The 16,921-nt window shown below is 43.4% G+C and overlaps 1 protein-coding gene across 7 annotated transcripts in view; it reads right to left on the bottom strand.

Moving 5' to 3' along the window:
• Positions 1-16,921, bottom strand: part of EPHA5 (EPH receptor A5) — a 191,012-nt gene that overhangs the window by 149,745 nt on the left and 24,346 nt on the right. For all 7 annotated transcript variants that reach the window (XM_082759327.1, XM_082759325.1, XM_082759326.1 and 4 more), the window contains exon 3: positions 1,971-2,634. In XM_082759327.1, coding sequence (XP_082615453.1) covers positions 1,971-2,634 — 664 coding nt within the window. The remainder of the gene's footprint in view (positions 1-1,970; positions 2,635-16,921) is intronic.

Below are 16,921 nucleotides of genomic sequence, written 5' to 3' on the forward strand. Positions count from 1 at the left end.
TGCAAACTCTGCCCACACTCCTACCCAGCATAATCTTAAATTATGACCAAACACCCCAAAGTGACTTAGAAAAGTCCATAGAAACAAAAAATCCCACTCACACCCCCAAACGTAAAGCAGAATATGAAATCACTAAGGTCTCCTGGAAGCATACTCCAGATGGCAATCTCAGAGCTACCAGAGATGTAGCTGCTCCACACGTGATAGTCTTGAAGATCTTTACCAACCCAAGTGTCTGGTTTAAGCCAGTAGTGCTTTTTTTCTTTTGTTTTGGGTGTGTGTTGTTTATTTTTTTATTATTATTATTATTGTGGTGGTGGCTTTTTGCTTGTTTGAGTTCTTTCAGATTACTTTGAAGGCAGGTTTTGGAAAGAACTAATGGACGTACTCCCTTTCTCCAACACTTCTTGCAGGTTACTCAAGACAGCGTCTAGACATTGGACTCAACCAGTGCATGTTATTTCAGGACACAGTATTTTTAGCCACAATGAGGCAGATTCTCACTCGAATATCTGGCCCTTGTCCCTCACTTGCAACAGTCTAGATTTCATCAGCTAGGATTAACGTCAATCTCTGTTCCCCTCGTGCAGTATCAAGCTGCCAGCCAAATTTCTTCACCCACATGTGGGATAAGTATCTTTATTGACACAAGAACGAAAAAGAGCAGATTTTTCAATATAGACTGTATCTGCAGAAAAAGCCGTATCTCCTAGTCAAAAAAAAAAAGCACTAAACCCCGAGTCTATATCCTGTTTACCCAAGGTTTATCCAAAAATAAGCATACCTACAATCTATTTCCAAGTCAACTCTTGAGAGATTTGAACTATAAAATCTTCAGGGGCACGGAGCGTAACTGAGGACTAAAGGATCAAGGCCCCAGTTTATTTGGGATATGCAGGGATCCATCCTATGCACCGACAGTACAAATGCCAACAACAGTCTGGGGTGAGGTGAAGAGAAAATGCAACACTGACTTCAGCTGGAACAGGATCCATCTGCCTTCTCCACAGGTTGCCTCTCACTAAGTGGCCCCAAGTAGAAGGCAGTAAGATGGAAGGTGAACAAATTAGTTTTGCAAAAACCAAGCTTGCACTGAATTTTTTCCCCCTTTTCTCTTTTTTGCCCAAATAAGTTTTCTTTTAAGCTACCTGTTACACTTTTACAGAAGGGCAAATTTTATGTACAAAGATGTAATGCAAAAAGCCACACTCTGTACTACCTCACTTTAATTTTTTTTATTTTTTTTTTAATAAGAAGCATTCTTCTTAGGTTTTAGCTCCAGACACCACAGATCACTTGCTTGAGGCCCTTGATTCAGTAGACCTATACTAAAGAGCAACCCAGAAACCTCAGCCAGCTACTTGTATGTAAACTTCATCACATATGGAAGCATTTTTTAATCAGTGAAGCTTTACATTTAACTCAGAACAGCTGAGCAGCTTTGTATTAAACTATTTACCAGAGAGGAAAATATCAAATTCTCCCTCCTCCCCCACCTCACAGAGAGGGAGAAAAACATATTTCTTTAAATACAAAAACACAAAACATGCCTTGTACAGGGAAATTAACTTCAAATGTTCCCTGCAACCGTCCAGAAAAAAATGAAATCAAGCTTCTAAAATTGAAGAGAGAACCTCAGTATTGAGTACATCCGATGCAAAGCTTTAAATAACTGATGAGACTTCAGATCCCTCACGGACCCGACAGTGCACTGCTCCCAAGGTAACAGCGGGGTGCTGGAGCCTCATTGCACCCTGTGAGCCGGGGAGGGAACTGTACATTGGTGTCAAGTCCCACAACACCCAGCCCAGGCCTCTTCATCCTCCCACAGCCATCCAGAAAGACCTCAGAGGAAGCGAGAAGCCAACCTACCGTTGTCACCCCAACCAGGCACGAGAGAAGGACGTGGAAGAAAAGAGAGCCAAGGTGGCACATCACCCTGGCACAGCGACCCCCCTGCAGACCCTTACCTTGGCAGGTGTTGTTCTTCTCCTCGTAGCCTGCCTTGCACAAGCACTTCCCGATGGGCACCAGCCATTCTCCCTCAGCACTGCAGTGCATTTTGGGCGCCTCGTCGGTCACCGAGTGGTTGACGCAGACGCCTGAGACTTCTAGCAGCTGTGAGGAATCTGCTCCCGTGATGGTGTCTGGAAAGCGGGCCAGGTTGCGGACCACTGAGGGGCATTTCTTGTAGTACACGCGCACAGAGACCAGGGCAATGCAGGCACCCACGTCCTGGAAAGCAAGGTAAAATCCCTTTTTGGTCAGGGGCCCGACGTCTCTCACCTCTGTGTTTAGCTTCATAACTCTGTCACCAAGGTCTAGCTCTGTGAAGCTCTCATCAGCAGCAATGGTATCGATCTTGATATACTGATTCTCTCTGATGTTCCTCCCATCTTCGTCATCCGATTCAAAGTAGTACATGTTAAAAGTCTCTTTGCAAGTCCCAAGTCCTCCTGGAAGGCTGTTACAGTCCCTCAGGGTGAATTTGAGCTCGATGAAAATGCGGGATGCCCCTTGGTTAGAGATCCAGCTGGTCAGAAGCCAGTTGTTCTGATTCTGTTCCATTACCTTGCATACTTGGTATGTGTGTATCGGAGCATAGTTTTCATCCACCTCACCAATTTCTTCCCACTGCGTAAAAAGAAGAAGTATTACTTTAAAAAAAAAAAAAAGTAACAACTCCCACAAAATCTGAGCTTTCCCGTGGAAGATCACCTGAGGACTCAGAGGTTTATGGTGAGATGTTCAGGGGGCAAAACATTTTGGCTTGGTAACAAACATATCAGATAAAAGATCCTTTAGAAACATAAATGGATGCTAGTTAAAAAGAAGGTTGTTAGAGGCTTTTCAGAAGCGGGAAAATAAAACTGCTGGGTTTGTTCACTGGTGCTTTAAGTGACAAAACAAAAGCAGATGGGGCCATGAGCTGGCCTTTTCCAATGCAGCCACATAGGTGAAAAAGCTATTTACAGCCCGTCTGTCCCTGCATCCCCAGGCTCCTTCCTGCTACTCCCTCAAATCACTGCCCAGCACAGTGAAGAGGAGCACATTTCTCCAGGCTGTTCTCTCTCCCACTGAACAGCTTGCTGGAAAGTCAGCAGTTGTGCATGAAATAAAGGGGCCTTTGCTCCCCACGAGTGCTAATCAGAGGAGTTTCTGCTGGTGAAACAGCAGAATACTTGCAATAGAGGAGGGTACAGGATCTGCAAGACTTGAGCTGCTCTGAGGATGCTACCTGGGGTTTTTAAAGAGCTCCAGATAACTTCTGCCAGCTGTTTATGGCAATTGTAACAACTGCTTTTTCGCTTTAATTTGGTCACGCACAAAAGTGAATCCCTTGGAAGAAATGCTTTCTCCTGGTCCAGCCCTACAGCAGTGCCTCCAATAGAAACATGCAGCATTAATGCCTCCTGTCTGCTTCTGACAGCTGTGGTACCACTCGAAGAGGTTGGATTAACCCACACACAGTCAAGAACTCAGGAGAACCAGCGATGATTTCAGCTTTGTTCCCCTCTCCTAGTTCTGACCTGCTCATCTGCTAGGGCTGAATTCCCAAAGCCTCTTCCACCCTCCCCGTGCCCCTGCTCAGCGCTGCTGCCTGCTTCTAATCTTAGCTGTGGACAGAGCTCAAAGCAAGCGCACAGAACATAATTTAAAGGTGCTCCGATACAAGCTAATACAAGCAGAATATTTTCTAAGGCCAAAGGCCAAGATTTTATTGGAAATACCACCTGAGATGAAGTCGAGAGCCTTCTCAACCCAGATATCATTACCGCAGAGCTGACAGGGAACACCCTCAGAGTCAACATAATAATGACATTTTTTCAGGGATACGCTTTTCTTAGATTTTATGTGAATACGGCAGCAACGAGTGGCCTAAAAACATAACATAATGCTACAGTCTAAAATGAGTTATAAATACCATCGGCAGAAAAACACTTCCATTCTTCCATGTACCCTTCCTCCCCGACCTGGGAGGTACAAGTGCAGACTCTTTGTGCAATTTTAGCAGAGGATGTGCCTGCTACAACGTGCGGAGTCACTTACATCATCATTTTTCTGAGCGAGGAACCTAAATTCAGGATTTTTTTTCTCATGCTATACAGCATTGTCATTTCAGAATCCTCCATACAACCCTGGGCTTAAACAGGCCGCGATTCTACTGTCGCTTTATCCCTCTTGACAGCGCCACAGACTTTGCTGGAGATGCCTAAGGCTAAAGCCAGGCAGACCTGTGCAGGGTTTGTGCCTAACTTTGGGGAGAAGCAGCTAATAATTGCGCAGAGTGCCACAGAAAAAGTGTGTAGAAGACAGCACAGATCTGCCAATAGCTTCTCCAAGCCCCAGAATATAGGGTGGGTTTGCACACGTGAAATGAAAAAACAGAAAAATACCACTCTGCACTAGTGCATTTACGTGTTCAGCACGCCATGCATACCACAGCACCCCATTTAACATGAGGCTATATGAGCACAAGGTCTGTTCCCACACTGGTGATTCTGCTGGAAGAGGAGGAGGGTGTCCCCCCACACCCCTTCCAGCCAGGGCAGAGGTCCCTGCTGCCTCTGCCAAGCAAGCCCAGGAAAGACTGTGATGACCTGAATGACTGCAAACCTTTGCTCTTTCTGGTGAAGGTCAGATCACTCGAACCAGCACATCAACCAGCAGATACTGGAGGTATTCGCCTCCAACAGGAGGTGGTGAAAAGCATCCAAGGAATAGCTGAGACCAAACAGTTTCAGTGAGTGGGGATGGGTACAGATGGCCACAGAATGCACAAAGGAACTCCATATGAAATTTAGAGGGTACCTGATGTACATTTATTTCCAAAAACTGACGTCTGCAGGGACCATAATGTTGCAATCGTATCATTAGTGATCTACCTTGACGGTATACCAAAAATCCTCAGAAAAAATACTTATTTTAATTTAGATTGATTTACAAGGACAACTATAATGCTCTCCAGAGTCACCAATTAAGCTCCTTTCTGTAGCTGCTCCAAGAGCTGTGTTAGTGAAGGAAAGCTTGGTTGTTCAGCAAGGAACTCCAGTGGCTCTCATGGTTGCTTTCACCCACGGACAGCACAGCGTTGAGCAGGAAAGTCCAAGCATAAACACAACTGAAATTACACCTCAGCTCAGTGTAACAAGCATCACTTAACATCTCAGACCTCAGGATGTGCTGTGTTTCCAGCAGGGAACCCCAGCTCAGAGCAAGTCCTGCCATCACCACCTGCCATCAAACCTCAAGCAATCCGAGAGCAAGAGGAAAGGGAGGTGCTAATGAGTTACGGCTGCTTATCTCCGTGTAATCCTCACGGGAGGATCAAGTAGATCCTATCGCAGCAGCCTCTATTGTATAAAATCTCTGCTCTGCCATTTAATCCCATCTTCTGCTTGCCTATCTGCATGTAGGAGGGCACCACGTCTTTCTCTTCCAATTAGTGCAGCTGGATTTGCCTCACCCCCGAGACCACCGTTCTGCTTTCACATCCCTCCATGAGAGGGAGATAGGGGAAAAGAGAAACCTGCACCTTCTGCCTGGTCCCAGCCTCCCAGTTCTTGCAGACCTCCGACAGCCACCTCGAACAGCGAAGGAAGAAAAACTAGCTAGAAACTCTGCAGGATGAAATGCTGCGCCATAATACTTAATGAAAAAGAAAACTCAATGCATTAAAGTGACAGCATCTAGCTGAAAATATTTGTGTTAAAAAAAAATAAGTGCAACTGAAAAAATGTGTAACGTTTTAATTCCTCTCCTGCAGCACATATTTTTGAAATATAAATCAACTCCATCTGCAGGATTAAAACAAAAATGCAACATTAATTTGGTGCTAAATGTTTTCTCCAAGTCTTTAATAGCTGTAAGAAGGAAAACACCAATGCATTTCAATGGCCTGATGTTAAATCATTTATAGAAGACCTATTTCTGAATCAGAAACTTCCAGTACACCACTGCTAGCGAGTTAACAGAAGCTAAAGACTGTGCTCAGCTCCATCAATAGCAAGCACGCAATTCATGCGGGCTGTCTGCCCGTGGAAAGGCCAAAGATATCACACATCTAACTAATACATACATAAAAGCTAAAAAAGCAGTCAGTGGAGCAGCCTTGGGTTAAATGGACAATTTTAAAAGCCATTCACCAGCTGTCTGCCGCTCAGGCTTGCTTCTAAGCTCTGGGATTCCAGGACTGCAATGTGCTACCACAGCACAGCACCAGGCTGCTGCCCCAAAAACAAGCTCTGATGCTGGAGACGAAGATTTCAAAGCTTTTGTTTGGTCTTTGGTATTTGTTGTTTGGTTGTGTTTGTTTGTTTTTTAAGGTTAGTTTTGTTACAGGCCTCCTCCATCTGAAGCAGCCACCAAAGGTGTTGTGCAAATTTTAAACCTTTCTTAATTCTACGCATGTTAATGCTGCTAAAAGAAGTTCAACGTTTAACTAAATCCTAAGAGTAAGAGCAAAAGGAGGCTTAGGAACATTAAAAGTGGTTCCCGGGACTTCCCAGAAAGCTTTCCAGCAGGATTCCCTCCCTCCCTCCAAGCCTTAAGGACTGTCTAAGCTACTTCTGCTCCCACTCCCCATCTCACAGGCCCTCTGGCACAAGGCTCACCTTCTCCCACTCCTTACCCCACTGCATGGCACCATACAACATACACGTGGTAACTCAGCTGTCTGCTGACACCAAGATGTAAAACTGGAAGAGGATTTAGGTGTTTTCATTCTTTTGCCTCTGGAGAAAAAAATATGATGTTTCCTTCTGCACATCATCCTGCCCTGTGCCGTTTTTCCCCCGTTACGCTTGGCCCTTCTCTGTGAGACACGTGCCAACCCAGCTCCTATGGCAAGTTTTACATGGGGAAGCCTGGTGCCTTTCCAGAAGGGCAGGCCAGCACACTCAGCTTTGTGTAGTTCGTCCCTGTAATATTTGGGCAGCCTATTCGACTGCCTTTCAGGCAGCAGATCGTAAGACCTGGCTGCCGATCAATAGCCCCCAGCTCAGCTGCCACACACACATTTCCACCCGCTGCTCCACTTCCTCCAGCAGCCCTCACCTTCTCTTCTTTCACTGCTCTCCCTATCACAAAACCCAAAAACTTCAGGTTTATTTTTTTTTAGCTGCCTGCCAGCTTTCTACCTGCTATCATTCTACACAGATTAAGCAAATAAGAAGAGCATCTGAGCAGGCTCTCCTCTGTGTGATTTCATCGACTTCGGTGAGGTAACGTAAGGTTAAGTCTCTGGTGGAAGCCAGGCAGAGCACTACGCATCCTTCTCTGTAGTGCAGAAGGTTTTTTAGGGCTGCGTCAGCTGTACAATAACAGCGATCTTGTCTGCTACAAAGCACCACTTAAGATGCACTGGCCCCAAATTTCAACTGCTTCCAAGCCTGCCACCAGTATCACCAGTTTCATCACAACCCTACGGTGTACTACATCACTCAGATCTTCAGTTCTGCAAGTCTGAAGCCCAAATGCTGCTTTGGGACACCACCCTCAACCAGGGTCCTTGCTCACTGCACTGTCCTGCCGCCACTCCTGCATCACTCGGCTAGCAGCCAGGGGACTCCTTCCAGTCAATTACAAGTTCAGAGCAACTGAAGGATGAAACCATTCACAAACTCAGATCAAATTAGGAAAGGAGGGGACAGGATACAAATCAGCAACAGGGAAACCAAGTGATTCTGATAGCCTCTGCAAACAGGTATTTATCATCTTCTCTTCCTGAATTTATATGAGAAAAAATAGAGGTTAGAAAAAATATATATAAACTGTCGTAGAATATCCCAAACTATTTCTTTCAAACTCAAATACACTTTTTAAATTTCACCTTCCAAAATAAAAGAGACCGTTTGTACAGATAGATTTCTATTGTGCAACAACACTTTTATGATGAAAGGTGCAGAGATTCCTACACAGCTCCTATTTCCTCGTTTCTGGAGTTCATTTTAGGGGCAGGAGCCAGCATCAAAAGAGAACTGCAGCGAGTTCAATGAAAATAGTATTTGGCCTGGTGTTTATTCAAACTTTAAATACCAGGAGCAATCGTAACCACTGAGGATCCTGCCATTTCCCTAAATATGATCCTCCCCTTCCCCTCCCAGGGCTCAAACCTCAGAGGGATGGGCAATTTTACAAGCAAGGCATTCATATAGATGGATATTCCTACTGACAACAGCTACTAGTCAAGCAAAAAACTTAATAGAGAACAAACAGAGGGTAGAAGTGGATCCAATTAATCTGAACCAAAAATTTGGTCTAAAGAAATAGATTCAAAAAGCAAAGTTTCCAGAGAAGGAACCGAGCGTTTTCTGGTGGTTTGGCACATACCTCTCAATTTGTCCAACTAGGAAAATAAATACGTGCAAACAAACAAGAATACCACAACTTCAGGGCTACATTTCTCATGTTTTCCTACTGGATTGCAGTTGTCTGTTTCTCTCAGCGCTGCTCTACTCTGGCCCCTAAGCTGAACAGTCTGGTTACCACATCTTTCACATACCTTGGGACCACAAGGTCTAAATTACCTGAGGTAAATGTGAGCTTCCCTACTTATTCCAGTAAATTTTTTAGCCAGCAGTGAAGAACCATTCTTCATAAACTAGAAGAGAAATGAGGGAGAGAGCAAACTGTAAATTGCCAAGAGGGGGAAGGTAGGGACTGGAAGTACAAAATGGCTTTCAGACATGCCCCATTTGACTAGCAAACTTTTTTCCTCCATCTTTTTATTAACCAGTGAATGCATGTATTCCCTATTCCGCAAGTGACAGAGAACAGACTTCAATACATGTTTCCACCACCCTCACTCCCCAAACTTAAATGCAAAGTTTCACTGCAGCAGCTTTAAAGGAACAGCCAGACATGACCTTCTGAAGGATTATTTCCAACAGGTGGACAGCAAAGGTGTTAAGAGCAGTAAAACAAGCATTAACCCATAGTAGAGGCTATTTGCCAGTGCATCTAGATTTACTAAAGCTCAATTTCACTAGACACCAAGGCTTTATGTTCTACTTGCACTGCAACCGATGTCAGGATGGGAATTAATAAAGATGGTGGGTTATAATGTCACTTTTCTACTATAAAACTGACCTAAGCTGGAAAGGAATTGGGTGACTGTTACACACCATCATGGTCCATATCCCAGCTCCAGTGCTGCCAATCTCTCTCTAACACTCAGCAGAAACTCACCAGCAGCAATCTGCTTAAGAAACTGCAAGTTTTAGATGCAAGAATCCAAGCATTTGGGTCTATTCTCTTGTCTTTTGTGGTGTTTTGAATCTTTTTAACTTCACCTGGTTTAAGGTTTCAAGGCCTCGTGTGCACAGTTGTGACTGCTGGAAGTCCCTGTCCCTCCCAAAGCAATGTAAATTAAAAGTTTGCACACAAGTTATTCAGAGAGCTAAGGAAAAACACCAAGTAGGAAAGACCCATGCTGAAATGAGCGTGAGACTAAGCAAGACTGCTCCTTTCTAGATGTGCTAAATGAGAAGACAGCAGAAGCAGCAGAAGTTACCTGAAGCTGTATGGAGAACTTCATAATCGTCAACTCCTATGATTTAAACCTTTGAATTTGCTACCTGAATGATCCTTCCATATTTTCTTATATCTGTAACACACATGCACAGTTTGCTGCCACACCTTTCTCTTTTATTTCTGCAGCAGGCACTGCGAGAGACTTCCTACCGTGTAATACAGCACACTGGTTTGGTAATTCCTGGCTCACTCCACACTACTGACAAGATGACTATGAACGCAGATGTCTGCAAAGCTGAGATAGCATCTTAAAACACAAGCGGTAATTTGCTTAAGCAAATCCCACCCTAAAAGCCTGCAAGAAAGAAGAGCAATTAAATCATTACAAATTATCTGCAGAACATGCTTACGATGAAATATATTACCCGCTTGGAGAGCTGCACAAATAAAGTTGCAGAAAGTGAAGTAACGTGAGGACAAAGTCACCTAGACTTCAGTGCTGTGCTCCAAGATGTAATAGGAAAATGAAAATGGGACAGAAGTTTTGCTCAGACTTTGATCATTTGCATGATCAATGAACGATGTCAGGACTGAAATCCGACTGGAAGGAGAACCCAGCTGGAGGTTACAGCAACTGAAATAAAAAGGAGCATCAGCCCCTCTCCAGCATGCCTAATCAGAGGCTGCTCTGACCTGTTCCCAGAACAAAGCACTGTGGTACTCGCAACCCCCCTCCTCCTTTTTTTTTTTTTTTCCTTTAAGGTTTGAAATTCTTCCTGCATCTGAATTAAGCAGACGTTTCACACTGCTGTCCAGCAATCGACACAGCGACAATGAATACGAGCATGAAAGAGGCAATGGAGAAACACAATACCATTAAATCATTTTTCCCTGTTTAATGTAACAGTCATTGCAGAACAATTTAACAAATGCTGTAACAAGCAATGTTGACAACGCGCAGTTCAACACCAGAAGACTGACGGAGGCAGATTTTCAGAAGGACTCAGCACAATATGACACACATTTTAGATTTATAACCAAAGGCTTGGATTTTCAGAGTTTTGGGGATAGTCTTTGTGTAAGTCGTCATCTGATGATACCAACAGGTTCGCAGAACCATTTTCAAAAGCAGCAAGCAAGAAAGGAAGTCTTCCTTTTTATTGTATGTCTTATCATTAAAACTACTGTATGTCTTAACATAAAAACTAATTTGGGGCTTCTAATTGCCTACAGTTGGAGTAATACAACTCATTTGGCCTATTCCTGCATGCACTAGTGGAAATTGGTGGGGGATGAGATGGAACATGCTTTTTGCAAAAACTGAGCTAAATCATTAATCTTCATCATTGTCATCAGCTACCTAGAATGTCCTGAAAGTGAGAACACTTATTTTTAAAGATTTTCCAGTAAAAGAAAAAAATTACTTGACTAAAAAGTCCATTTAATGAAAATAAAACAGATTAAACTCCTCTTTTTCCTAATGTTTCAGGAGAAGGGATGTAATTATCCATGTGCTATGCAGCAAAAGCCTGACCTCTCAGGCATACCCCAGATTTGACTAGATTACAGACAACCCTTACACCATACCAGACCCTCCAACAAATGCATTGTTTTACCCCTGCTCTCTGGATTCTAATCTACCCAAGGCTTTTCATCAAGATAATATTACATTCATGGCTTAGGCCCTGACAACTGCACCCATAAATCAATTTCAAATTTTGCATTAATCATCTTTCTGTAATCAGCGGCTATTCAGCACAAATTTACATCTCATTTATGTTGGCCAAACAGCCACATTAGTGCTTTGAAGCTTATTCAGGCTTAAATGATTATATTCCCCTAATAAACACTGAAGTCCTCTCAGTCCAGTCACCGTGAGCTGCATTAATGACATGCCACGGTGGCAGGGGCCATCTGAAGTCAGCCTTGTGCGCTGCTACGAGCAGCAGCCCCCACGTCAGGCAGATTTTGCGTTTCCAACTCACCCAGACAGAAGAAATGTGAAGGCTGGTCCTTCTGTGCAGATCCTCTTCTGGGAATTGCCATGCACAGCAGGCATATACACCAGGCAATTTATTGTACCTCCTCCTAACAGCTCCATTTGCCACCTCTTTAATACGTGAGGTTACTAGTCAAAAAAAAAGTGAAAGCCGGGTTTTCTGAAGGGCCATTTCCTAGGTAGGCAGCTAAAGGAGGCAAGCTCTACCTCCTAAGTGCTGAGCACCTTACAACTGTTACCAAAACCAAAGAAAACTGTTGGAACCTGAACCCTGTAGAAACTCCACTTTTCCCTTTTGTCAAACAGCTGTAACTTTGTTCACCACACCATCAAATTGGGTCTTAGCATGCTTTCCTTTGATCACCTCGGAATTAGGCATTACATTTTTAATATCTGACAATTTTTCCTGGCTTTTGCATTGCTCTCACTTCTTTGTGCAACAAAGACCATCCCTTACTGTAATCCAGTGTAAGTAGTTAAACCGTGATCAGTTTAGGGTGGATTTTGCATGTTCTTTCTTACAATCCCTATAGTGAGGCAATCTATCCTGATTGAACAAAGAATAATTATTTAATTAAAGATCCTCAACAGTCCTACATTATTAAACCAGCATAAAAAGCCTCACATTGATTGTATATTCACTTTCAGTTAAGGTCTGAATCAGTATGCTAAGATCTAAAAATGAATGAACAGAATGAGTTTATTATGACTGTTGTTAAGTACTTACCCACTATAGGCAATAAATTATACATGTGGTTGCTTGTCATGCTTATTCTACAACATAATGTAACTTTTAGTTACTTTTTATTCAGTGGGATTTAATTCCCACTGCATCAGGCTTATGTTACTTTTAAAATATAGCACTGGAATTACAGGGAAGCATGAGACTGAGATGCAAACTGGCCCTCAGTGAATCTTTAAATCTGGAACTGAAGAATTATGGAGGTGTTGCTGACGGGTTTTTTTTTTTTTTTTTGATTGTTTTGAGGGGAGAATTGTTAAATGATGGATATCCTAAACCCTACCTATCTCAGAAGATGCATTTCTGAAGAGGTTCTGTATGTTGCCAATTATTTTTCCTGACCTGCAGCCACTACTCCACGTGCTCTTTCCGAGTCTCTGACAACCTCTGAAAAACCAATTGAACATCAACATGCCACGGCTAGAAAAGCAAATACAATCGCTTGCTAAATATTGAGCTGAGATGTCTGCAGTTCAAAAATAAATGCTGTTTCAGCAAACAGCTGTGATATTGCAAAGTCTGGGAAAGCTGCCTTACAAGAAGTAACTGAAAGAAATTTACCTAACCATATATACTATGCTTTGCTTGATAAACTGCAGTTGATACTGGAACGCCTACACAAAAAGAATATTTTCGTTATTAGATTGCTCTTTTCATCTAACTAGAAGATCCAGAAACTGAAAATCAAAGACTTCCGAAGAAAAGGTAAGGTACAGGTTAGTTATTTGAAGTGGTGAGGATAGCCAGCCATAGGGAGAACTTGCCATGGGAGCTGCATCCCCATCATTTGAAACCTTCCAGAGGGATCTGGATGAGTTTCAGCAGCAATTATCTGCTCAGGAAGCTCAGCCCATAGTCAGCCCTGAGCATCCACTGACCCAGTGGGGGATTTAAAGCAGCCACCAACATGCTGGAATAGAGACCGAGCATAAGAGCACGTAGCATTCAAGGCCTGCACATGTTCCTCTCACCAGGTTATGGCCAGGGCCTGTTGCAGGCCTGCGTCCCTGAGGCACAGAGGGGAAGAAGACAAATGCTGAGCACGTACATGTAGATATACACCCCAGAGAAGAAGCTATCAAGAAAGCCAGAACAGAAAATGAACCATTTGGCCTATTGCAAAGTCCTTGCTTGCTCAAGTTAGCAATGAGCTCGTGTTACTTTTTTTTTCCATCCAGGTGTAGCAGGTTAACATGGCAAGGTTTCAGTAGTGGGGAAGCTGTAGGGATTGCTTCTGTGAGAAGGATCCAGAAGCTGCCCCATGTTGGATAAGGGCCTGGCAGCTTAGGGCTGTGGTCCCTCAGAGGGAAAGGGGGAATGCGAGAGCGGCCGTGGTGGAGCTTGGCTGCCCACCTGAGTAAAACCACCACACCAGGGTACACCTGGTTTAACAGCACGTTACAAGTTGGAGTGGTAGAGTAAGACTCTGGTGTTTCATTTCAGGGTTTCCACCAAGGACCTGTCAGAAAACCATAAGCAGCTCGTGTGAGACACCTGCACAGCCAGTCCCTCGCTGAAGGCAAGCTGCTCTCAGTTTTGTGTGGTTTACAGACAGCATTTTACTGCCAGGCAAGATAATCCCCGTCTCCAGCTTGAACTTCTGGTGAAACAGATAGTTTTAAATAATCTTCAGGAGTACCCTGGAAGAAAGGCAGTACTCAGCACAGAGACTAAAGATGATTATTTATCCCTATTCTACAGCTTACTGTCACTCTGCAAAATGAACTGATTGACCACTTCACACAAACATGAAATTACAAACTCAATTTCATTATTATTTAGCAGTTAAACCATGAAATCAATCCCTTTTCAATCTTTGTCTCCTCAGCTTTAAGCTTTCCTCCGGCTGAAACTGGATGTGTTTCACAAAGCATTGAAGTTTGAAAGGAAAGGGATGAGTGAATGCACTTTGAAAATAAATACAAATTGTAATTGTCATATGAAAAACTAGTTAGCATAGAAAACAACATTTCTACAGGTCACGTGGTGAATTTACATCATTCTTCGTACCAAAAAACACATCTACAGAAAGTTCAAATGCTAAAGAAATGTTGAAAAGCTGCCCTCATAGCATACAATACCTAAAGCTTTCTAAGAATGTGTGCTCTCATCTATAAATTACTGTTCACAAAAAACAACAACAACAACAACAAACTTAAAGCAGTAAGCTGTGGAAGAAATTTTACATGAAATAAAAGAATGAACCATTCAGAAGACAGACACAAAAACCTGTTGTTGCATCTTTACCCTTTCTCCCTGTTTCCTCCCAAACTGCCTCCTCATACATGTTTTAAAGCTATCACCCATCCCTCTGCAGTGTGTGGCATGTACACACTCACACACAAGCACAGCCGTGGGCCACACAAATGTGTTTTGCTCAGGAATGCAGAGTCCCGAGATGCTGTATGGGGTTTGGCTTTGCAGGCATGAAACCCTTACCTGCACAAAAGCTGATGCTGAGCCAAGGGCTGAACCCTACCTGTTGTTTGTTGTTTTTTTTTAGTGTTTTAGGAGGCTGCAGGATTACATTGAAAGCCAGGCTGGATGGGACTTTGAGCAACCTGGTCTAGTGGGAGGTGTCCACTGTCGATCTCCCTTGCACCCCTCTTCCCAAATAACCTAGCACCCAGGTCAACTCCTGCACACAGCTTCAGGCCACAGATACATCTAGCACCGTATCTCAGCTCCTCTGTCACATCATCCACTTGAACTGCCACTAAAATTTCCTCTTCACTTCTACTTGGCTTCCAGTGCAAGGGTTTTTTTCTTCTGCCCTTCCCTCACAGAGGCAAACAAAAAGAGAACACAACACTTCACTAAGGCCACTGCCAGAGAGCCACTTTCATTTCAAATGGCAACACTTCAACAAGGATGTCAACGAATTCTAAAGAGCCCAGAAAAAGTCCACAACTGCTCAAGACATCAAAAACCTGCTTTACAGCAAGAAAAAAAACTGGAAAAAAAAAAAAACACGTTTGAAGAGAAGACTGGGATGTGGCTAACATGCTTGCGGCCATTAATTGCTTAAAAGGGACAGAGGGAAGAGAAGTAGAAAGATAACGGGCGGGTATCTGTAAAATTGGCAAGAAAAGGCATTGAAAACTGAAATTTGATCAGTTCAGACTAGAAAGATCAGTTTGTCTTGTAGTAAGGATAGCCTGTTGTTGCCACAAGATACAAAGGGATACCCTGGATTACCCATAATAGAAAGACTTAAGGAAGAAATCCCTGTCCAAAAGATACAAAGTAGGTCAAAGCTAAGTTTAAGACCTGTTGCAAGGACCCCTGTACAATTTTCTACACCCTGCATGCCACCGGGGACCCAACTACATGACCGTACTAGCCCCAGTGGCCTTAAATCCCATGAAGTCACCATTACCTCCAGCTCACTCATTCATAAATCTGTTCTTATTTCCAAATGAGAACTTGCAAATACTATGATAGTGGTTTTAATTGATTGTTTTACTCCACAAGCAAGGAAACTATAACTCAGTGAGAAACAGCACGCCTAGAATGTCAATGATTTGCAATTAACATATTTGAACAGCAGGGAGTCGCCTAACTTTCTTTCCTATTTTCATTTTGATTACTTGTGTATTTAGACTAATATGGAAGAAAGTTCAGATCTGATTTAAATCTGTGTGCACAGCACAGAAAGGAAAATTGCCAAGCAATAGTTTTGGTCACAGCATTGTGTGTGGAAAAAGATTTGTTTTCATTATTTTCTGTTTGCTGCTTTTATTTTTGAACAGGCAAAACAAAGATTATAAAAAAAGGAAGGGACCATCTGCTTGCTTTTGTTTGCTTTTTAAAAAAGTAACCTTCAAGACTCTGCTAGCTTAGTTCCAGTTCAAGCAAACACAAGAAACCTCTGGCACAAGCACCCAGTTTGGGTCTCACTTATTTGCTTTATTCTTGATCAACAGGGACACTTCGGGTTCTTACAGCAGGGACAGATGCACCGGGCGATGCTTCTAGGAAAAACCTCTTGTTCCAAAAGCTTGGCACAAAGATTTTGGCCTCCGTTGAAGACCCTGTGACACCTGGGAAGGTGCCCCAGGTTAGCCCAGGAAGAGCTAAGCGCCCACAAGCAGGAGAGCTCAGGGGTGCTCCTGTGCTCAAAAAAGGGGCAGGGAAGAGAGGAGCAGGCAAGTGGCGGACAAAACAGCTTTGCAAACACCAAGCACGGGCTGCTTCGGCTTCCCTGCTTTCTCTACAAACCCTCACAGCAGAAGCCTTTTACAAACATTATACAGGCAGCATCATAACCAAATCCCCTGGGGGCTAAAGACATTTGCCAGTTCAATACACACATAGAGCTCTGAGAAACAGGCTCTGCCAGACTTAGTTACTGCGACTCCAAAGGATACAATAGATCCCGTCTATCTGTACAGCTCGCCTGCATCACGACCACCCCTCTAAATTAAATATATCAGGCTCTGAATAAGCAACATTTTAAAATTGAATGCACAGGGATTGGGAAGCCTGGAGCTGAGCTGTACAGCCTGTGTAATGTGCCCAGATATTCAATTATCATTAAAATTAATACGTAGGGCAACAACCAAATCCCCTGATAGGTTTTGATTATCTCAGTCTGGGTATTTATCAGAATCACTCCAACACACGGAGTCACCAAGCTCTGGCTGGCTGGCAAAGCAACCCCTTCGCCTACCTGGGTTTTCTTTACACTGGAAACAAGAATTGTA

The sequence above is a fragment of the Aythya marila genome (assembly GCF_965140915.1).
Source record: "Aythya marila genome assembly, chromosome: 4".
Taxonomy (NCBI): Eukaryota; Metazoa; Chordata; class Aves; order Anseriformes; family Anatidae; genus Aythya; species Aythya marila.